The sequence below is a fragment of the Cajanus cajan genome, chromosome 3 (assembly GCF_000230855.2).
Source record: "Cajanus cajan strain Asha chromosome 3, NIPB_CcT2T_4, whole genome shotgun sequence".
Classification (NCBI taxonomy): domain Eukaryota; kingdom Viridiplantae; phylum Streptophyta; class Magnoliopsida; order Fabales; family Fabaceae; genus Cajanus; species Cajanus cajan.
In genome coordinates, this window is record NC_138519.1 from 14,257,656 (window position 1) to 14,283,019 (window position 25,364).

The 25,364-nt window shown below is 29.2% G+C and overlaps 1 protein-coding gene and 1 long non-coding RNA gene across 2 annotated transcripts; both read left to right on the forward strand.

Moving 5' to 3' along the window:
* The first annotated feature begins 17,156 nt into the window (after nt 1-17,156).
* On the forward strand, nt 17,157-21,473 carry LOC109789292 (uncharacterized). The gene is made up of 3 exons (XR_014432233.1): nt 17,157-17,297; nt 17,683-17,975; nt 21,333-21,473. It is a non-coding gene; the product is annotated as an uncharacterized LOC109789292 (long non-coding RNA).
* A 181-nt stretch (nt 21,474-21,654) lies between these two features.
* LOC145955579 (uncharacterized) lies at nt 21,655-23,341 on the forward strand. Its single transcript, XM_083070503.1, has 6 exons — nt 21,655-21,810; nt 21,911-22,093; nt 22,181-22,273; nt 22,457-22,564; nt 22,776-23,195; nt 23,325-23,341. Exons 1-5 carry the CDS (start codon nt 21,793-21,795, stop codon nt 22,860-22,862), a joined length of 489 nt encoding a protein of 162 aa, XP_082926629.1. The 5' UTR covers nt 21,655-21,792; the 3' UTR covers nt 22,863-23,195; nt 23,325-23,341.
* Nucleotides 23,342-25,364: the final 2,023 nt, after the last annotated feature.

Sequence of the window (25,364 nt, forward strand, 5' to 3'; positions counted from 1 at the left end):
TGTATAAATGAATAGGGTTTACTTAGTCTGATTCTGTCTCACAAGGAAGAAGAAGAAAAACCAAGGAAAAACTGGCTGAAACACAAAACGAAATTAAAATGGAGGCTGCCCCCTTGCATGGCAGCAATCCCTAGGTTAAGTCTGACCTAGAATGACTAATGGGCCCCCAACAATACAAGTCTGACCCAAACTACAATAAAATAGATTAAAAACTGAAAATAAATGCTGAGGTGGAAAATGGTGCAGCGGTGACATGGAAGATGACGTGGCAGCTCCTCTTGAAGTCCAAAAATTAATTCCAAGCCCAACTAATTATTAAACTGCCCTGAAAATAAAATTTGGAATAATTAGATTCAGAAAATTCAAATTAGTTAAAATATGAATTACCGGTCCAATTAAAGCCCAAATAGAAAACAGTGCAGAATATCAACAATTAAGCACAAATCAGAAATTAAAATAAGTATAGAAAGGTAAGAAAATATGGAAAAATAATGACTCATCACTCCTCTTCTAGAGATAATAGTCAAGGCTCTAAATGCCAAATTTCTATCTATTAATATTGTGATCACAAAGGCTATACGACGAAAACATGATATCGATTACATGGTTTTCCAATTAATTCACTAGTGCAAAAATTGGATTTAAAATCGGAGTTTTAAGATCGGTTACAAGGTAACCGATCTTAAAAGTGACGCGGTGGCAATTTTGTAAATAATATGAACACTTTTAAGATCGGTTCAAATTTAACCGATCTTAAAAGTACTTTTAAGATCGGTTATTTTATGACCGATCTTAAAAGGTATACATTTAAAATCGGTTCAAATATAACCGATTTTAAAAAATATTTTTAAAATCAGTTACATTTTAACTGATTTTAAATCATGTCTTTTTTACTACTTTTAAGATCGGTTATAAAGGAACCGATTTTGTATCCAACATACAAAATCGGTTACAGGATAACCGATCTTAAATATCCTATGTTCCCTTTCCTTCATTCGTGCTTAGGGTTTCTACCCATTCACGATGGCTTTCACTAAAACCTTGCAAATTGTGAAACCCTAAAGCAATCAATCTCAACAATGGTAGTCTCTCCAATGGCGCAAGATCTCCTCAACTCCTTCTCCCTCCCCAAAACCCTGAAGCTCAAAACCAAGCAGCAAGAGCTCCTAATCCGCGTCGCCACGCTCTCCCTCATCTACCTCCTTGCCTTCGTCACGCGCCTCTTCAGCGTCCTCCGCTACGAGTCCATGATCCACGAGTTCGACCCCTACATCAACTACTGCACCACGCTTCTTTTTTCACGCGCCATGGCTTCTCCGAGTTCTGGAACTGGTTCGACTCCGAGTCCTGGAACCCCTCGGCCGCATCGTCGGCGGCACCCTCTACCCCGGCCTCATGCTCACTGCCGCCGCCATTCACTCCCCCCTCCGCCTCCTCCGCCTCGCCGTCCACATTCGCAAGGTCTGCGTCCTCACCGCCCCCTTCTTCGCCTCCAACACCACCCTCGTCGCTTACTTCTTCGCCAAGGAGGTTTGGGACTCCTGCGCCAGCCTCGTCGCCGCCGCACTCATCGCTTATTTCTACATGGTGCCGCTTTATGTGTTGGAGCTGCTGGTCACGGGGAGGTACTCGTTGAGGCTCTATGTGGCATATAACTGCATGTATGTGTTGGGGATGTTGTTGGCTATGCAGATTAGGTTTGTGGGGTTCCAGCATGTGCAGTCCGGGGAGCACATGGCGACAATGGGCGTCTTTTTCTTGCTGCAGGTTCGATTCTGGTTTTAAATCTGTGGGAATTTAATTAGGATGGAATTTAGATGCAGTTCTTTAGGTGGCTTTCATGAGGTTTTAGAAAGGATAAAACTTGCATGAAGTATCAAAGATGTTGTTGATGTTGTTCTCCCATCTGAATTGGAGTTTAACCTAAGTAATACGTATATTAAATATGCATTTCTTCAGTCGTTTTCTGTTTATTTTGCTAACTGCCCACGAGATACTGGTGTTTATCATGACATTTTATTTTTTCAGTATGATTGGTTTTGCCCACTAACTGTTTGATGCAGGTTCTAAACAAGGAGGGCGACAAATTGTGATTCATGGGGCCCATTCATTTTTATTATTGAAATGTTCACAACAAATTCTTTTGACATACCCACTTGCGTTCGTTCTCAGTAGTTTGTTAGACCACATACATGACACAAATTGATAGGTAAGCTCTTGGTTAGAATTGTTAGTGTTTTACTGTTTGGTTCTTGTGTGGTTTTAGGAAGCTGGATGCCTTTGATTTTCTGGCTGAATTCGGGGGTTAAGAGTGTTTTACTGTTTTCTCTTTAAAAATATATGTAGTGGACAATGACAATTCTTTGTCCTATTCGTTGGCTTCTGACTTGCAACAATTGAAAACATGCATCTATGATGTATCTTCATTAGTAAGGATTAAGGTAATAATTAATAAGGGTTAACTTTGTTAGGATTGCGCATGACTTCATTGCAGGATAAGATATAAAAAAATATGTGAGTTTCTATCCAAAATGAGTTGTACTGTTTTAGGGTGTATTATTAAGATTTTAAAAGATAACTATATTCATAATAAAGTCAAGTAGTATTTAAGAAAAACCTTTAAATAATATAAATAAGTTTTATTTTGTGGTATTTCATCAGCACGGTCAAGGTTTTTTTTATAAAGGATGTTAAAATTTGATAGGATTCAATTGTGATTTAATACTACTTATATTATAAAATTATATTAAATTATGCTTTAGTTTCGCATGATATTCAATTTGCAATTTTGGTTTTCCAAATTTTAATTCTGCAATTTTAATTTCTTAATTTTATAAGATTCATAATTTTGATCTTTTTGTTAAATATTCATTCATTAATTGTTAAAATTTTTAAGTTGATCATGCATCATTAAATTTCTGGTTTTCATTTTTGTTTCATTTTACTACTACTGGGCTAAATATTCATTCACAGGTAATTTTATTATTTTTAAGTTAAATATTAAAATATTATTTATAATGTACTCTAGTCCAGACATTTATGCTTTCTCATTTCTAAAATACTATTTGCAGGCAGATTCAGGGACATGTTCAACAAATGGATCTGAATCTTTCATCTTGTGGAGATGATATGCTTCAATTTCGCAGATGCCTTGTTGCTTCCTTTTTCCTTAATGCAGTTGTAAAGCAACCAGAGGGGACATACAAGTATCTAATTCAACCTAGAAATTCTTGTGTTGATCCGTCTCTATAGCTTGCTTTCTTTTCCCTCTGTTATAAGCTCAAATTCCACTATTAGTTTTGAATTTCTTTATTGGTATTTTGACTCACTAATTGGAATCCTTACCTGCATATATAATTTTATCATATAATGCTTTGCTATAAAAAGAGACTCTTATTTCTTAGTTACATGACAGGGCTTTGGCAAGTGGTCAGGTGGTGTAGATCCACCCTTCTTCTGTATTATTCCGGCAAAAACCAGAGTGCGTGATATATAATGAATTGGTCCAAACTAATAACAAGTATGTCCGAAATTTAACCAGAGTTGATTGCCTATGGTTAACCGAGCTGGCTCCTCAATATTATGCCATGCAGAATTAAATTCGTGACGGTGCCACTAAACAGGTGATTAACATTACCATTATTTTAATATCTTATTTTGTTTATACATGATCTTGTTCGGCTGGTTTAAATACTTCTATTATGTGCAAAATTGATGGTTTACATCCCCCATTCACGTAATCCCCTATTACTGACTTCATAATTGTTCTTAATGCAAATGAAAATTGTATCTTACCTATTTGTGGGTAAGGGTCTAAGGGATGGGAAAAATTGTGTTTTTCTTTTATTAATTGAAAGATAGTGTATATGTTGGGATCAAGAAATAAACACCAAATTTTGAATAAAAGTATTGAGCTGTATCTGGTGAAACTTCCCTTTTCTATATAAAAAATTTCCAATTAGTGTTATTTTAATTTTATTTTTTATTTTTTGAAGGGAGTAAGAGGTATAATAAGGTACTTGGGTAGGTTGTGTTATTATTTTTGTTGAATAGAAAACTGGTAAGGTTTTGTTCTATGGCTAAATACATTCTGAAGAATTTTAATATATTCAGTTATTCTCTTTCATTTTATAACATACTTCTAATTGGGTTTTCTCTCGCAATCTGCAGGACATTCAAGAGGCTCACACAGGGAAAATAGTTGTTGTATTTGGCGTTGATTGTGCATCAGGTTATACTTGTGTTTGCTTGAACCTATGCATTTCTTGAATTTTATATTGTGCAAAAGGGTCCTGGGAATTGGCAGAAAAGGCTTACACAAGTTTAGGCTGGGAGTTGCGTTGATTGATGTAATCTTGGTTTTTTTTATTATGATTGTTATATATTACATATCCTGTATTTTGCCAACACTTATAATTCTATTGCAAGTGATTAATGCAAGATGAATTTCATTTTACCTAACTGTCAGCTCTGATTATGTATTTTAGAATTCTAATTTATGCCATTGAATTTCCGATAGTATTGCTGTCACATTGATTGTTTCTTCTATGATTTGTGAAACTTTTGGTTTTTATTGTGCTTGCTTTGAGTATTTTGAGATTTGACTTAAGGTTTCTTAATTTCACTCTTTTTTGGGTTTAAAATCTAGAAGGATTTCAGATAAGATATTCATGTTAATGATGAACTATTGATTTAGAGTGTATATGATAATAATATATCAGTGTTTAAACTCAGTTGCTTGCATACAAATTTAATTTGTGATAGATTTATGAACTCAGTTGCTTGCATACAAATTTAATTTGTGATAGATAATATTAAATTTTTTTTTTTTATTTCAATTGACTTTTAAAATCGGTTGTTACATAACCGATTTTAAAAGTCTTGACTTTTAAGATCGGTTAAAATCATAACCGATCTTAAAAGTCAAGACTTTTAAAATCGGTTATATAACAACCGATTTTAAAAGTCAAGACTTTTAAGATCGGTTATAAATCAACCGATCTTAAAAGTCTACTTTTAAAATCGGTTGATAACCGATCTTAAAAGTCTACCTTTTCAAAATCGGCTCTTTTAAGATCGGTTCCATAACCGATTTTAAAAGTCCAAAATAACCGATTTTAAAAGCCTTTTTTCCACTAGTGATTGATCATCGTCGCTATCAGGCCAATCTTAGTCAATATGAGGCCCATTCTAACACCTCTTAGCTTCTGGACTATGGAGCATCTCACCATGTGACCAATGACATAAGTCATCTCTCCATCTCCAATGATTGCACTAACTAGATCAACTTCATATTGCCAATGGTTAAGGTATTTCCATTACACATCACAACTCAAATGATCTACCCCACCCCTGCCATTCCCCTTCATCTTTCTAATACCTTACATGTTCCTTTTGTCACCAAAAATCTAATTTTAGTTTCTCAATTATGCAAAACTAACTTTGTATCTGTTGAATTTTTCCCTTGACATTTTGAGGTAAAAATCCTGAAAATGGGAGTGATTCTTCTCCAAGGAAAAACTAAAGATCAAGCATACAAGTTGCAATCATTTCCTACACTTTACAATGTCCATGTCCCTCAATAAAGATGTGGCACTACCATCTTGGTCATCCTCACCTTTAAGTCCTCAAGCATATTCTTCCTTCCAACTGTGCCTCAATGTCTCTCAAATGTCTAGACTGTTTATCCAATAAAAGTCATTAACTTCCTTTTTTCAAGTCCACCTTATCCAATAATAAACCTCTTGAAATTATTTTCCTTGATGTATGGGGTCTTTTCTCAATTGAATCAATAAATGGAGCTTTTTATTACGTTCTCTTTATCTTTTTATTACGTTCTCTTTATTGATCATTTCTCTGAATATGTATGGCTATATCCAATAAAGTTAAAATATAATATTTCATTAATTTTTTCTACCTTTAAATCCCTTGTTAAAAAACAATTTGAAAGAAAAATCAAAACACTATATAATGAGGAGAATTCATTAAACTAAAACCTTTCCTTCAAAAACATGACATTTATTACTTTACCATCCCACCATACACTCCCCAACATAACGGCTTATCCAAACGCAAATATTGTCACCTTGTTGAAACTACTTGTACACTCCTTCACCATGCATTATTACCGTTAACTTTTTGATCCTATGTTTTACACACTGCCACTTACTTAATAAACCGAATGCCCACAGCTATCCTCAAAATGCAATCTCCCTTTGAAATTTTATTTTAACCGTATTCCAAATTATATAAAATTATGTGTTTTTAGTTGTCTTTGTTTTCCATGGCTTGTCCCTTGTACTAATAATAAACTTCAATCAAAATATCAACCTTGTATCTTTATTGGATATATCAATACACAAAGTGTCTATCTTTGTTTTTATCCACCCTTACAAAAGACCTATACATCCCGTCATGTTCAATTTGTAGAAAACATGCTTCTTTACTGCACTGAAAATGTCCCTGTCAACTCAAATTTTCCTATATCAAATTCAAATTCTATTACTCTTGATACCCGAAATCTACACCAATCATCGTCACCTAATCTTCCATTGAACCATCAAATCTCACCTATCTATATAACCCTTCCACCATCACATAATTAAATCACACTTATCGCAATAATCCCTCTGCTAATAAATAATCAAATCCCACCTATCCTAGTAAGCTCTCCACCAATAAATAATCAAATCCCACCTATCCCAATAATCCCTCCACCTTTAAATCATCAAATCCCACATATTCCAATAATCCCTCCACCATTAAATAATCAAATCCCACCATCAACTAATCCTCAAACCAATCCTTTGAATTCAAATCAAATACCATCATCCCCAACTATACAAACTAAACATCCAATTCAAATTCTTCACTCCAATTGCCACATATTTTCAAAGAGTCTCAAGATTGCAACTTGAACATTTCCTCTTCCAACACTCATTTCCTTGTTGAAGAACCATAACCACAATCCACCCACCTCGTTGTCACATGCTCTAAAAATGGAATCTTTAAACCAAAACAACATCACTTCAACAACATTGGCAACAAATGGGTATATTGTATCAAGCGTAACATGGATGACACATTTAGCTCAATCATCAAGCTGCAAACAATAAAGTTGGTCTTTTGTGTGGCTTTCGCAAAACACTGGCACTTGAGCCAAATGGATGTCAACAACGTTTTCCCCAAGTTACCATTAAGGAGAACATATAAATGTGTCAACCTCCTGGTTTCGTCTACCCTCAATTCCCTGATCATGTCTACAAGCCTTGCAAATGCTCTATGGCCTCAAGCAAGCCCCACAGGCTTGGTTTCGTGCACTAAAACAATTTTTGTTGAGTGTTGACTTCAAAAATTCAAAGTCTGACAAGTCATTATTCATTTACAATAGTGGTTAGGTCACTTTCTAGGATGGAGACAACTTATCTAACATGAAATCAACTACAACCTCCATCATCTACCTTGGTCCTAATGTTACCTATTGGTCTTGTAAAAAGCACAAAACAATTGTTAAATCATCCACAAAGGTAGAGACAATATTGTACCATTGGATCAATTACAGTTCAAATTCTCTAGATTAAGGAGTTGTTCTAGGAACTTCAACTTCCTATTGTTGGTGAGTCACTCATCTATTCTGACAATATTAAAGTAACATTTCTTTGTGCCAACTCGATGTTCCATTCTTGTATAAAGCATATTTTTATTGAATGTAACTTAATTACCAAGAAGGAACTCATAGTGTCTCATATTCTGTCTAGCTATCAATTACTTGCATACCTATTCATCAAACCCCTTGGTGCTACACGACATAAATGTTTAATGTCCAAGATTGGTGTTGTCTCTTCCACCGTCTTGCTGAGGCATGTTTTGGGTAATTAGTTTAAATATTGTGATCCAATTATTCAAATAATTTTAATTAATATCTTATCATTTTTTTAGATATTTATCGTTTATCCATGTATATATATATATATATATATATATATATATATATATTATTGAAAATATTTGAAATAAAAAAATTTGATTTTATTTTATTATCTCTAGAAATAATGGCAGATTCCAGATTGAAATATAACATACGGCAAAATTTTAAAGATAGAAAAAGGAGATGCACACTATTCTTTCAATCCTATTTTACCTTTGTTTCATTTTTATATTTTGTTTTTTCTCCCAATAAACCCTAAGACAACAAACATGTGTTCAAATCTTTGTGAATAATTTTCATTTCATGCAGATACACAAGGACTTACTCTAATCAAATGACTTTTGCAACAGTGAAGGTACGAACATTCAATTTTTAATAATTGGTGCTATTTATCCTTTCTTAAGAAAAGTACATAATGTAGTGAAATATTTGTATCTTGTAAGCTTGTCTAAATTTATATTATTGTAATTAATTGTAGGGTTCAGGACATACAGTTTCTGAGTACACGCCTGAGGAAGGTTTTGCCATGTTCACAAGGTGGATAGCTAATGTACCATTGTAACTCAACAAATATATATGTTAGCAGAAACAAGGTTATCAATGTTATGCTCATTTCTCTATCATATTTTTTGAATTATCAATGTTTAAAGATTCTGTATAATAAATGAGCAATGTAGTGGCAAATGATTGTTTGTACTGTCTCTAACATTTGATTTCTTTTTCATTTCTCTTGATATGAATCTCCATGTTCTTCTCGAGAATGGTCTCAGCAGGAAATACAATTCCTACTTTATGAGGAGAATGGGGAATATTTACAAATTTAAATCATACTATATCATTACCAACTATAGAGAAGAAATACTAAATATCAAGGTATTCTTTTCCTTCTTTTCTAAATCAGGATTATCTTGGATGAATGGAAGGAAGTGGTATTATCGTAATTTTCTTTTACATAGAATTAGAATACAAGGATTTTTTATTGGAGACATATCTTTATAGTTGTTTAGGAATTAGGACTATCATAGTTGAATCAAAATTCAGTATATTCAATTATTAATAAAATTATATTAAATACAATTGTTGTTTTAGGGAAACACTTATTAAAAGATGTTTTTATTATAAAAAAAGTGATATAATATTCAATCAAGACAATTAATTTTTTTTAAGAATACGTCAAAATATAATGATATTCAATTAAGATTTTTTAATTTAAAAAAGGTTTGTTAATTTTCAAGAACATATAAATTTTAATGAATTATTCCGAAGGACGAATTTTGTGTCTTTTTAGTAAAATTTATATATAATTGACTATACAACAATTTCACTAAATTTTTTTAGATTTTAGATGACTTTATTTTTCCTTCTCTCTTTTCTCTTCCTATCTCATTTTCTCTCCTCTCTCTATTTCATCTTCTCTTCCTTTTTTGTTCATCTATCTTGTGTATTTTATAAAACCTGTTCAAATTTTATAAATTCTTATGATATAAGTTCATTAAAATCTATATTAAAAAATTTTGATTATAAAGTTTTTAAAAAAAATTATTTTTACATTTTTTAAAAAATCTTAAAAATTATTATATTTTTTATAAAATCTTTTAAAATTTACAAGACATTTTTTTATTAAAATAATCTTATAAAACTACATACACATTTCTGATTTAAGGATGTCAACTAAATAAAACTACATACACATTTCTGGTTTAAGGGTTTGTTTTAGCTGGATGGTAAAATAATAAAATGGAGCTAGCTAGCTATATATCTTGTGTCAATTTAATTGAAAAAGACTACATACTAAGTAAAGGTCCCAAACAAATCACATTCACTCAATTTAGTCTAATTTATATGGGTCAAGTATTATTTTAGATTAAGTTGACTTGATCTATATATTTTTTTAACGGACATTTTATGATCCAATCTAACCCATGTTAGACCATTGGATCAAATTAGCCTAACTAATAAAAATACATTAAAAAAATTAAATTTATGTTTTTTACAATGATATTGCAATGCAAAATAGATTCCGCTGAATAAAAAATTAGGTCTTTTGTTTGAAGGCAAGATTGCTGGGATACAAACAAAATCTCATATCATTAAAATAAAAAGAGAAATAAAAGTTTCTTAAATACATACTACTTCATTGGTTTGAGGCCTTAATTTTAGAGGATAATCAAAAGAAAAATTATATGAATTTATGCTCAAAATAGATAATATCATATCAATATGGAGATATGTGTGTGTGAACCTACAAAAAATGTGATTTTTTGTGACTAACAATGTAACACCCCAGCAACCCGCATGTGGATATTGTCCGCTTTGATCGCAACCCTCACGGTTTTGCTTCTGGCAATGGCACGCATGCCACCCCAAAACGCGTCCACACAAGGAAGGTATCCACACCCATATATATGGCATGGGTCGTTCTCCTTCCTAACCGATGTGGGACTTGTTAGAATAGTGGATTAAGCCTAACTCAACCCTACAAAACCGGCTTGTAAGGTGAGGGTTGCTTTCCACTTATATACTATTCAATTGCCTAATCTCTAGTCGATGTGGGACTTGGGTTTTTCCCAATACACCCCCTCACGTCCAACACTATTGGGCTTGGTACGTGGATAAATGGTAGGTGACCCTTTTTAATGATCTAGGATTGGCGGGACTTGGGTTTTTCCCAATACACCCCCTCATGCCTGTGAGGCATGCATCAATGGTGGGTGGCCCATCTTTAAAGTGGATCTAAATGGCTCTGATACCATGTTAGAATAGTGGATTAAACCTAACTCAACCCTACAAAACCGGCTTGTAAGGTGAGGGTTGTTTTCCACTTATATACTATTCAATTGCCTAATCTCTAGTCGATGTGGGACTTGGGTTTTTCCCAATAGACCCCCTCACGTCCAGCACTATTGGGCTTGGTACGTGGATAAATGGTAGGTGGCCCTTTTTAATGATCTAGGATTGGCGGGACTTGGGTTTTTCCCAATAGGACTTCACAATCCACCCCCCTCAAGGGAGTCCAGCGCCCTCGCTGGCACACCGGCCCGGGTCCCGGCTTTGATACCAAATGTAACACCCCAGCAACCCGCATGTGGATATTGTCCGCTTTGGCCGCAGCCCTCACGGTTTTGCTTCTGGCAATGGCACGCATGCCACCCCAAAATGCATCCACATAAGGAAGGTATCCACACCCATATATATGGCATGCTTCGTTCTCCTTCCTTGTGTGGACGCGTTTTGGGGTGGCATGCGTGTCATTGCCAGAAGCAAAACCGTGAGGGCTCCGGCCAAAGCGGACAATATCCACATGCGGGTTGCTGGGGTGTTACATTTGGTATCAGAGCCTGGACCCGAGTCGGTGTGCCAGCGAGGGCGCTGGACTCCCATGAGGGGGGTGGATTGTGAAGTCCCACATCGGTTAGGAAGGAGAACGAATCATGTCATATATATGGGTGTGGATACCTTCCTTGTGTGGACGCGTTTTGGGGTGGCATGAGTGTCATTGCCAGAAGCAAAACCGTGAGGGCTGTGGTCAAAGCGGACAATATCCACATGCGGGTTGCTGGGGTGTTACAAACAATAGTGATGAAAGTAAAACTTGTCACTAATAATATATTATTAGTGACTAAATTTTATTTTGTCACTAGTGTTATTTACAATAGTGACAAAAAAATAAGTTGTCACTATAATATTATTAATAGTGACTAAAATATCTGTCACAAAAATTTGACACTAATATCTATAAATTTTGTTTTCTTAACTTAAAATCGTCACTAATACAAATTTTATTATATATATAAATGTTTTTGTCACAAAAAGTCAACTTTGTCACAAATATTTTAATTCATGAGTGATTATTATAAAAATTATGACTTATTTTTAATTACAAGTGACAAATTATTCATCATAAAAAATATGAAGTGTTTCTATGAATATTTATTGTTATTGTATTAGCAAGTTATAAAAATCAAATTAAAGTAGTTAATTCTATAATATACTCATTTAGTGGCCAATTAACCTTCTAGCCCTCAAAAATTAACTCAACTAATATAAAAATAGAGAAACACAAATTGAATTGACCAAATAGATAAATATTAAAAAAATATATCGTCTATAAATCATAGTTTGAACATGACCTTTTTCACTTACTATTATCATTGATTTATGTTTTGAATATTTATTTGTCTATATACTTACTTTTATAATTAATAATCTATTGATTTCTATTTAAAATTAATATTATGACATAATTTAAATTATTTTTAATAAATTTAAAACTTTAAATAATAATTTATATATTTTAAAATATTTATTTTATAATTTTTAATGATAATATAATTTATAAAATTATAAATGCTTGTTTATTACATATTAAATCTTATTTATATATAAATACTTAAAATCGAATCCCAAGCGTGTGGTTCAGCGGTAGGGGTTGATCCACGCTTAAGTAAGGTCAGGAGTTTGAACCCTGCCTTGTGTACCCAGCCGTGATAAAATATTAGTCATATTTATTTATAAATTAAATTTTAATATTTTAAATAAATTATTAATAATTAGCTTAATATATTTATTTATCTTAATTTAAAATATAATTGATATATTTAAAATTATTTATTTATATTAATTTTAAACATAATTTATATATTTAAATATATTATTTATTTATAGAATTTATTATAAAGTTAAAAGAAGAAAATAACCACTAAACTAAAGTTAATTTTATATTTTTAAGTGAAAGTTTTAAATTATAAAAAAAATTAGTATAAAATTTAAAAAAATTGTATTTTCCTTATTTTATTTTCTAATTATCAAATATTCATAAAATAATAATTTAAAATCTTAACTAATTATATCATAATATTTTCATATCAAATTTAAAATCACTTATTAACTATACAAAAATATTAAGATCATATGTAAATTTTTGATAAGATTATAGTTAGATAATTTAAAATACTTAATTTATCAACTAAATTCTTATCAAATAATTTATTCTAGTCCTAATCAATTTTCCTCTATATTAATTATTAGTAAAATTTAAATTATATATTATTTCTTAGAATATTTATTTAAATTTTAAAACATTGTTTTTTACTTAATATATTTTTTGTTATTATATAATATCATTATACTATAAGTACTATTTTATGATTGCATTCATAGTTAAAATTATAGTTATCTTGATATATTAGTATATTATTTATATTCAAGGTATTTATCTCCTAATATTTATATATCAAATTAAATATTTGATTTATTATGTCTATCAATTCATTGTTATAAATATAAATTTAGCATATTAATTATATCCAGCTATTTATCTCTTAATATTTATATATCAAATTAAATTTTTTATTTATCATCTCTATCAATTCATTGTTATAAATATAAATTAAATAGTTTAATTTTTTAATTTTATTAAAAGTTTTTCAAAATAAATACTTCTAGAAGATTTATAATATTATATATAAAAATTTAAATCTAATCTATACCCAAAACAAAATAATTGAGTTATAATGCTAGACTCGTATATATGCAAAAATTTGCAATACAATAAACACAATTTGTAATTAAAAAAATACTAAACATAATAATCATCATCAGTATCATCTTCCTCAATATCAGTACTTTTTTCATCTTTTATTAAATGAATATTCTCGTCGTCACTTTCTTCATCAATATTGTCAACAACTTCTCTAGGTACTATTGGTTTTCCATTAGATGTGGATTGAGCTAAGTCATTCCTACTCAAAGACAACCCTTGTTCATTATCTAGAGCATTATATGTAAAGGGGATCAAGCCCATATCTTCATTTTCTTGACAAGCCTCATCTATGGCTTCCTCGAGCATGTCATACAAATCTCGAGGCTTTGTTTTCACAACAACTAGCCAATTAGAATCTTTGGTATCTATAACACTCTTTTCCATTCATTATGTTGTACTAGTTAACTTGATCCTAAAAAATTAAACTAACATTTTTTTTATAAATATTTTATTTTATTATCTTATACAACAAAATTTAAAACTATTAAGGTAAAGAGTTTGATGTGAATCAAAACATTTTCTTCTTACGAAGATTAAAAGCTTTTTTATCTTTTCAAATTTTTTATTTTGTAAGTTTGTTTCAAAATTCTATGAAAAAAAAGATTTGTTAACCAATCCTTACAAAATTAATTTAAAATAAAATAAAATAATGTTATTTTACTTTTATTCTCTTAGAATAATTTATTTAAATCCAAAAGAAATATATTTAAATTATTTTTATTATTTATTATCACCTATTTTCAAAAATAAAATTCAAAATTAAATCAAGACACAAGACTTCTTTTAGAAAATTGATTTTTTGTTTTATTTTTAAATTACCAAATCATCTAAGACAATGAACAAAGAGAAACATGTCAATATGCATCACACCATATAGCAAAAAAACTAGATCAAATAACACATATATTATCAATTTAAAATGTCAAATTTAATAAAAAATTTACTAACCTTTGTATATATTTTTTTTGTAGAATCCACAATTAAAACAATCTTCCTCTTGTGATAGATATATCTTTCTTCAAGTACTCAATCCAACTGCATATCAATGACTCAGACTTGAAATTATAGTAAAGGAAAATATTGTGCATTCTCATGTACTTAACATGACTATATATAGAAAATTCAAACCTGAAAAAAAAACTGTTATTAACAAATTATCTATGACGATAACATTATCCAAATTAAGATAATAACATTATCTCTATTAATAAAAAATGTTAAAATATAACAAATATTATCTAAATGATAATTAAATTAAATAATTTAAATAAGATTAATTTAGTTGTTAATTAGATAGTCTTTTTCATTTATTTACTTTATAACATTTAAGTTTGTCCATTACACATAATATTTATATTATGAATTAAAATATTATAATAAATAAATATTTTAAAGTTTATTACCTAACTCTAAAAAATATTAAATAAAATTAAACTAACTTATTTTCTCTGTATAACTAAAATAATTATCTTGAATGGAAGTGATGAGAATATTTTTAGGATATTTTAGAATAAATATTTTTAAAATTATTTTACATTTTAAAATGATTTTCTTAAATTAAAATTTTAGAAATTTGCATACCTTCCGTATATTTTTAGTTACCAAACAAACCTTTCATGTTTTATTTTATTACAAAACACACTTTTCATTCTCTTTCTTTTTTGTTACAAAACATACCTTTTTTGTGTTTTATTTTCTTTTATAAATCATGCATTCTTTCTTTTAATATGCAACTAGATTTTTTTGTTAAGGTTGAGCATTTGAATGTGTTGCCCTCATGGTGTTACTTTATTATTGTTGTGTATAAGGAAGGACCTACTTGAAAGTTAAGGAAAATCTTGGCCCTTATCATTTTGCACCTTCTAATTTTTTTAATATATTATATTAATCCTCATGCTATGGACAATTTATTTTAGTAAATTAGATAAAATGATATATAATTAATTTTGTAAATAAAAATCGACAACAAAAATATATGCAAAGTATAATTATATTAAGAATAAGTAAAAACTAATATTAAAAAATAAATATAAATTAACTTGTTATAAATTATTGAACATTTTTTTTTATAGAAATTATAGCCTATATTTGAATGAAATGTTAGCATATGAAGGAGATAATGATAACCTAGGTATATACATATCTTGACATCAATTTGACTACTTGATATGACTTTTCTTTCTAAAACATATTTTTCCTAATAGTAATATATTAGTAATATAAATTTTTATAATTATTCTTTTGATATTTTAAAGAAAAAGAATTGTTGCAGAAGTTGTTTCTTGCATATATTTATTATTTTTTAGCATATAATAATAATAATTATTATTATTCTTATGTAAATTTTATAATTACTAAAATGACGATAATTTAAAAATAATGTAATTAATGTTTTATGATACTTTTTGTATTATTTTGTTTTATTTTTATAATTAACATTTATATAAAAAAGTTTTTTTTGAGAGTTTTTGAGGAAGTTGTTGTAGAACATCTTTCCTTTATATTGTTAAATTAATAGATTATATTCCTTATATTAACATAATACATAATAATTTTTATAATTATTTTTTTTGATATTTTAAAGAAAAAGTTATTCCCGAAGTTGTTCACTTTATGAATGTGTGTTATTTTGTTCGTTAATATTCATTAGTTTTAGCATATAACCGTAATTGTTTTTAATAATTATTTTTTATGTAAATTTTATAATTTTTTTTTACTTTAAAAACTATAATAATTCAAAATTGATGTAACTAATGAATTTTTGAGAAAAATAATTGCAGAAGAAGTTATTTCTTGTATATTTACTAATGTTATATTATATATATATATATATAAATAATTTAAAACTGGAATAATTAATACTTTTATATAAATTTATATTTAATTACATTTCTTATATTAAAAAAGTAAATAATAGTTTTTATAACTACTATTTATGATATTTTAGGGAGAGAAAATTGTTGCAAGAGTTGTTCACTATGTTAATGTGATATTTTTACCGTTAATATTCATTATATTTTAGCATATAATTATAATTATTTTTATATAAATTTTTAATTACTTAATTACAATAATTTAAAATTAATATGATTAATGTATTATGATACCAGTATAGTATTAATAAGTTATTCTATTATATAATTTTTATAAAAAATATAATTTTAATTTTATTTTATAAAATTTGTATATATAAATATATTGGAGGGAAGTACTTACTGCACAATTTATTCTCTTCATATTATTAGTAGATAATATGTTATTTAATATGTGTAATACAATAATATTATTAGTCTTTGAATTATATTGCTTTGAGAATTAAAAAATTAATTATTAACTTTTACAATATGACAAACTTGCAAATATTTTATAAAAACTTTAAAATTTATACCTTTTGAGACACACTAATAATTTTTTTTTATTTCAACTACTATTAATCTTTCTATCAACTTTTATAATAAATACAAAAAATATTAATGACATAAAATTAATTATTGAAATTTGTAATCTTAGGTCTTTGAAAAAATGCGTAGCTTATTTTTTTTTATGAAAATTTAATTTATATGACATAATCTTGAATTATTTAATAAAAAAATAATAATTAATATCCTTATTTTAAGGAATTAAAATTTAACTTTTTTTATAAATTTTTTATTATTTTATTTATTTATTGTTTAACTTTTTACTTAACCTAAAACAAATTCACGAGGCACACTGCACACTGATAAACAAGCGGGAAGGAAAAAGATTTTAGGTAACCTCTCACTTTTCTTTTTATTTTCTCTCCCATCAAGAACGTTGCAGAAAACGAAGAGCGTGGAAAAATCTAAGGTAACATCCCAACTTTATTCTCTTTTTCCTCTTGTCAAGAAAGTTTGGTTCGCCTTTTGCAATCAGAAACATTGTATGATATTTTTATTTTCTTTATATCATCATTCTCTCTTTCACAATTCAATTCTCTTGATTATTGTAATTAGGTCATCATCAATTTCCCTTCTATTGATTGTTGTAATAAGTTTCTCTGGACAGTAAACTAAACTAAACCCTATCACAAAATGATAAACAAAGATTGTGATATATGATTAAAAATAATGTACAATTGGAAAAAGAAGAATCAATAATTTCAAAGATTGATTTTTTTTTACTGTTCCAATTGGATTCTTAAATGCTAATATAAACTTAATATATCTAATATTGAAAGGTTTATTGTTTGTAGTGAAGAAGAGAAAAACAATGTCAAAGCTTGAAACTTTCAAGTATGAGGAGCAGAGGATGAAAAAAATTGCAGAAAATAGAGCAAGATTAGAGGCTCTTGGGTTGCCCCAAATCTCCTCCATTTTTAAGGGTCTGATTCAAAATTCTAAGAAGAGAGATAAAGAGAAAGTTGAAAAGGATGATGAAGACTACATACTTGAAGGTGAAGAAGAACTTGGATCAAATTTTTCTAGTGAGGATAACAACGATAATGATTTTACTGTTGAAAATGCTTTTGGGTCACGAAAAAGAAAGGCAAGTGTTGAATGTGACACCCTCTACCCCATTATTAATACACAATAAATGTAATAATAAAAAAAATTTCTTTTTCTTTTTGAGTAAATAAAATCTTTCGTAGTTTAATAACATCTTTCATGCATAAAACAATTGTTTCAAATCTCATAAGGTAGAAGATTCACATTCGTAATTCATCAATCATAAAAAGTCAAATATAAGTATTAAACTCAAGAAATCATATAAAGGAGAATATATATTAATTCCAGCAAAGGTGGCAGTGCCTCCTAGTTAGGAACTAATTTATAATTTTCAAATCATGTAATAAAAGAAATATGACAAAGATGTACATTTTGGTCTTTTCTCAAGAACGTTTAAAATTACAAAAGAAGAGAAGATTACAGCTTTTTAAAACAATAGCATCTAAAATAAGCCTAGCTATGCCCGATGTCACATCCTATCAGAGCATGCCCAACTGAAGCCTTAAGCCTCATCACCAACATTCTCATGATGTTGATCACCTGCAACATAATTTAAACATATACAAAAACAACAAGGGAGTGAGAAACATCTCACTCAGTTTCAGGTGCAGAAATAAAGGTTAGATAGCACCCACACACAACAAATATAAGTCACTTATAAACAATACACATGCATCATCAATATCACATATATATTCATTTATCATGCAATGATGTCATGATCTTGACTTATAAATGCATGCATGTGGCGCTATAAGGAAGTTTCACATATCATCACTGGTGACCCTAAGGCACACCTGGTTACATCACTGGTGACTAGGGGTGGGTATACGGACCGGTCCGGCCCGTTTAAGGCCCGGTCCGTAAAACTCGCGTTTTATACGGGCCGGATAAGTCCGGTCCGTAAAATAAATGGACTTATTTTTTAAGTCCGTATCCGGCCCGCTAAAATCCGCGGATAACGGACCGGTCCGCGGGCCTAAATAATGGTTCAAAAAAATAAATTTTTTAAAAATAAAAATACATAAAATTAGAAGAAAAAAATATTTTTTATTTATAAGCTAAATTTTATCATACTAAAATTTATCAATAGTTAAAATGGTTTAAAATACTAAATATTAAAATATTAAAATAAAAATAATTACAAATACTTAAATAATAGTAACAAACTTTCAATAATAAAAGCATCAAAATGTCATAAAAATCATTCAAATGACAAATATATACCAACTAAACATAATTTTAATGTCATAATAATTTTAAAAAATTAAATACACAACTTAATATTAAAATCATAATATTTAAAAATATTAAATGTGAAGTCTGCGAGCCCGCGGATTAAATCCGCCAAGTCCGCGGACTTAACGGGTCGGGCTCAAAAATTAGACATAATCATATGGATTTGAAAAAAATGGGTCCGTTATCCGCGAAATCCGCGGGCTTACGGATCGGTCCGCGGACCCGGGTCCATCTACCCACCCCTACTGGTGACCCAAAGGTACACCTGGTTACATCACTGGTGACCCTAAGGTACACCTTGTTAGCAAGTTACATCACTGGTGACCCTAAGGTACACCTTGTTAGCAAGTTACATCACTGGTGACCCTAAGGTACACCTCGTTAGCAAGTTACATCACTGGTATGCGGCCTCAGCGGCACACCTGGAGTAATATATGCATATGATGCATGTCACACATTCATTATTTCATTAACTCAACATTTAACTTATTACAGAATTTCATTTAGTACATCATGTCCTCATTTGTCATAGTCTCATAATCATAGTTTGTCTCAATAGTCCATTCTTAGGTCTCATAGTCCATTCTTAGGTCTCATGTCATTTGTCCATATTTCCATGGTCATGTCATAAATATTCCTCATAAGGTCCGCATAGGTATTCACAGAGATTCAGAGAACATTCTTATTCATATTAAAACTCATTTATTATTAACATTAATTTCATATTCATTTATTACTTTCAACAAAGAACAAAGTAGAGTAAATAGAAAATCAAACAGAACAACGACACCTTCAACAAAGAGCAAAGTAGAGTAAATAGAAAATCAAACAGAACAACGGCACCTTCAACAAAGAGCAAAGTAGAGTAAATAGAAAATCAGACAGAATAACGGCACCTTCAACAAAGAGCAAAGTAGAGTAAATAGAAAATCCGATAGAACAACAGCAAGGGATTGAGATTACATAATCATTTATTATTTCTAACAAGAAATAAAGTAGAGCAAACAGAAAATAAGACAGCACAACGGCAAGAGATTGGGGGCCAATCCGACAAACAAACTATCCAACAATTATCCCCACACCCTTGAGCGAGGTTTCTCACTCCCCCCTTACCTGGATAAGCGGAGTTGAAACTTGGACAGAGCCTCCTCTTCTGGATTCCCTCTTTCTTTCCCTCTCTTTCTTTCTTTCTTTCTCTCTCTCTTTCTTTCTTTCTTTCTTTCTCTCTCTCTCTCTTCTCTTTCTCTCTCTAAAATTTTCACTTCTTACTGAATATAAAATTTTCACCCCCCTTGGCCCTATTTATAGGCAACCTGGAGTACCCGGAACAGCCCGTATTGAATTCGGAACGGCCCGTTCCGGATCCTTTGAATCTGTGCAAATTTTTGAACTGGAACGGCCCGTTCTAAAGTCGGAACGGCCCGTTCCCAAAAAGCAGAACGGCCCGTTCTAAAACTAGAATGGTCCGTTCTCAATCTCAGCAGAACGACCCGTTCTCCCTCCGGAACGGCCCGTTCTCCTTGTTGGAACGGCCCGTTCTGGGCCCGTTCCCAACCTAAAATTTTAGCTTATTTTTAATGCTCAGAACGGCCCGTTCCAGTTTCGAAACAGCCCGTTCCGAGTTACTCAAATACCCCTAATACCTTTATAAAATTATGAAAATGTCCTCAGTAATTACAGAAATGTCATTACTAATAAAATATCCTTTTAAAGAAATTGGGGTGTTACATTGAAATTTTTTTTCATTGTAATTCTAATGTGAATTATTTTGTTATTGAATTATGGTAGATTGTATTAGAGTAATTTAGTTTGTGAATCATTTAAGTCAATAACATATGCATTTAGGAAAAACTTTTCCTATCAAATATTACTAATCCCTAAAATTTATAGTTTACAAGTTTATTGATGATAGTCTTTCAACCAAGTATGGTGTCTCATAATCTTATATGCTCATACAAAATTTTTTAAAAACCTTTGTATGGATAGTCACTTTGTAGTTCTTAGAGAACACCAATTTTAGACAAATCTTATCATTTTGGATTGATACTTGAAATGCATAGACAATTCATCAATTTGATTATGGCATTCTTTTTTACTTATTTAATAATGTAATTTGTATTTACCGTTAATTTTTATAATTAATTATTCTAATTGATAGGTGATAAGACCATTGAGATTGAATTCTAAAAGAGTCTCTAATGGTCCATTTACACACGTTGAAAAACAAGTGAATGAGTCTCAACTCAATAGGACAGCTCATGCCTTAGAAACTATGAATGTAGAACAAGTTGAATCTAATTTAGGTACTTTTATGACACTTTTTTAGGAGAAAATAAAATAATATTATTATAAAATACTATTAATTTATCTTATTTATTTTAGGTGATCATACCATAAGGAAAGGACGTGGACATACAATTAATGCAAAATTTAAAAATAAAAAAGAAAGGCTTGTGGCAAAAGGAAAAAATATTGACATTCAATTCCCTCCACCATTTTATAAGATATGTGGAAAACATGCAAAATATTTTAAGTCAGAGGCACAAGTTTGTATACGCCAGAAAGCTCCTTTGCAAGTTAATAGTTGGAGTGAAATAACTAAAGATGATGTAGATGAAATGTGGAAACATATGAAGGTTAGTATGGTTATTACTTTCATTCAACATAATTTATATTTTTAAACTTCATTTGATAATGTTTTGTTTTTGTTTCTCTTATAATATTCATGTGACATAGGATGCATTAAGTTTATCTGATGAGGTTAAGGAATATGCAATGAAGCAAATCCAATCTCAATACAAAAATAAGCTTTATCATTTACATCAACTATATCTCAAAAAGAAGGGAAGGCCAAAAAATGTATCTCCTAATGATTGGAATTGGTTAATCAATAATAAGTGGAGTGATTTAAAATTTCAGGTAAAATTGCTTAAATATTTTGAGTTTAAATTTATTTGTTATAATTTTATATTTATAAGATTATAAATAATTTTTATTCATATGCAGGAAAGGAGCTTAAAAAATAAAGTTAATCGAAGCAAGCAAGAGATGAAATCAATTACCGGTACAAAATCAATTGTGCAAAAGGCATTTGAAATGGTAATATTTCATGTAAAATTCTTTGTACATTATATAAAACAATTGCCCTTTTTATTTTCATATAGAATAAGATATCAATAAATGTAAGGTTTGCAAATTTATAAAGTCATTCAACACTAAATTTTATTTTTGATAATTTAATCATTAATTTACTTGTATTATTTTATTATTTTATTTTAATAGAAACAAGAATCCAAAGCTGATGAATGGCCAAACGCTATGGAAGTTTGGAAAGCAACACGTATGAGATCTAATGGGACTTGGTGCATTCCAAATGGAGAACAAATTATGGTAAGTAAAAAGATATTTTATAGAATTTATGTTGTTATTAAATATAAAACATTAATTATATATGTTGTATGTGACATATTATATATAGTTGCAATTTTCTTTATGTGTTGATAGTTAGTAATAATGCTTTTATGCAATTTTTTAATATCTATTTGTGAACTAGTATAGTGAAACTTTAATGACATCATAATTTTTTTTATATTTTTTATAGGAAGATTTGAAGAATGTAAGTGATACATATCATGAAAATATTTCAAAGGCCCCTGACCATTGGTGGAACACTTTGCCATTGTTTTAGGAAGAAAACCAAATCACTCTATAGGTGTTGGCAGTTCAGGAATAACTAAGAAATTTTCACAAAAACAATTTCTTCAAAATCAACTTGAGAATGCTCAAAATCGAGCAAATAATTTAGATTTAGAAGTGCAAAAACTGACTGATATTACTAAAAAGCAATAGGAGACCAATATTCAACTACAAATTGAATTGCAATCTCAAAGAGAATTGATTGATGCTCAACAAGAGCAAATGAAGCAAAATGTTGAGAATGAAGTGAAGCGTCAAATAGCTAACTTGTTGGGAGAAATGTGATGCTATAGACTCTACTGACTCAAGTGCTTAAGTTAAAAATGTAAGTTTTTTTTTTTTAAATCTTTTATTAATTAATATTTTATAATAACATATATGATTAAATTTTAAAAAAACACCAATTATTTTATTTTTCTACATATTTATTATGTTTTCTTATATTTATTTGCAGGACTGGAAATTCATGAAGATGTTGTCTTTTTACTTGGAGAATAGTCTATTTAATTTAAAATTTATGAAATGTTAGTAGTTGTAATAGTTTAATATACAATATTTTGGATTTAAAATGTTGCTGTTATTATGTTTCAATTTTTGTTATTAAACATGTAATGGTTCATTTATATTTAGTGATTTAGTGTTTTAACTTGTGTCCAATACTGATGCATTTATTCTAATAAATAATTTTGTGTTTTAGTTCATTATTGTACATGTACTGCATTATATATATATATATATATATATATATATATATATATATATATATATATTAATGTTATATTTGAATTATTTAATCATGTATTTACTTTAATTCATTTTCAATTTAACATTTAAAAAAGTGACGAGTGCATTATTTTTAAATTAAATAAGTAGTGATAATCAGACAATATAAATTATTATAAAAAAATAGTCATAAAATTCTATCGATTAAAATTAATAATTAGTCACAAAAAATTGACATTTAATAGCAATAATAATAATTTGTTATTATTATTATTATTATCATTATTAATTTTTAGTAGTGACGATTGAATTATCTCTATATAGTCTCATATACTTGTGACAACATGAGTTTGTCATTATTGTGTATGAGTACTAGTGACGATATTTTTATCACAATAAATATTTTATTTGTGACATCTAGAAAATAGTCACTAATGAAATAGTGACTCGCATATTAGTGATGACTGGTGACAAATCAAAATTTCGTCACAAGATATATGTAGTGACGATTTTTTAAGGTTATAGTGACAAATATTGTCATCATAAAAATCATTTTTTCTTGTACCCTAGCTAGAATCATATGCCTAACAAAGAGTCTCACATTAAACTATATGGTAATCCATGCATTATAGGGGTAAAATTTAATATTAATATATCAATATACTTCAAAATAAATTTATAATTATAATACAAATTTTTTGTATCCTTTTAACAAGTTTCTCTACCAAAAAAACACTACAACAAAATATCAAAATAGCGACCGAAATTAGCGACCAAAATTTATCAGTCACTATTTGGCGACTGATTTAGCGACCAAAATAAGTCGTCGCTAAAAAATCGGTCACTATTTTCGGTTGTTGCTTGATTGTGTTTCATGAACACAAAGGTTGCGACAGAACCAGCGACCATCTAGCTACTAAATTGTAAAAAACGTTGCGACCGAATTAAATTCGGTCGCTAAATAAGAAATTTCGATTTTTTTTAGCGATGGAATTGAATTCGGTCGCTAAATATTAGTTAAAGTTAACAAAAAAATTGAATTTTGTCGCTAAATATTAGTTAAAATTAGCAACAGGATTGAACTCGGTCGCTAAATATTAGTTAAAATTAGCGACGTAATTGAATTCGCTCACTAAATATCAGTCAAAATTAGCGATGAAATTGAACTCGGTTGCTAAATATTAGTTAAAATTAGTGACAGAATTTGAATTCAGTCACTCAATATTAGTTAAAATTAGCGACAGAATTGAATTCGGTAGCTAAATATTAGTTAAAGTTAGCGACAGAATTTTATTCGGTCGCTAAATATTAGTCAAAATTAGTGACGGAATTCTATTCGGTGGCTAAATAAAACTTAAAAAAATATATAAATTGCTTGACAGTGATAATAATATTGTTGTTGAGTATCAAATCCCATTTTCTTTTTTTGTAAGAGCAAGACATTAATTTATAATAAAAAAAAATATTTATATGTACTCCTACATAATTAATACCAATAGTTATTTATGTGAAAAAATATTTAGAGGTTTTTTTTATAATTGGATTTTTAGGCATTTTTTTAATTAGAGTATATGAATTTTTTAAAATTTCTTATTTATTTTGATCCATATTTATAATATATATTTTTAACTTATGATAACTATTTTTAAATAAATTTTTATATTTAAATTTTATTGATAGAAGAGATGTGATATCTTGAGGAAAAAAAGAATTATAACATCCTCTCTCTTTCTAATAGGAAGAATACAAATGTATTTTCTTAACTATTGGT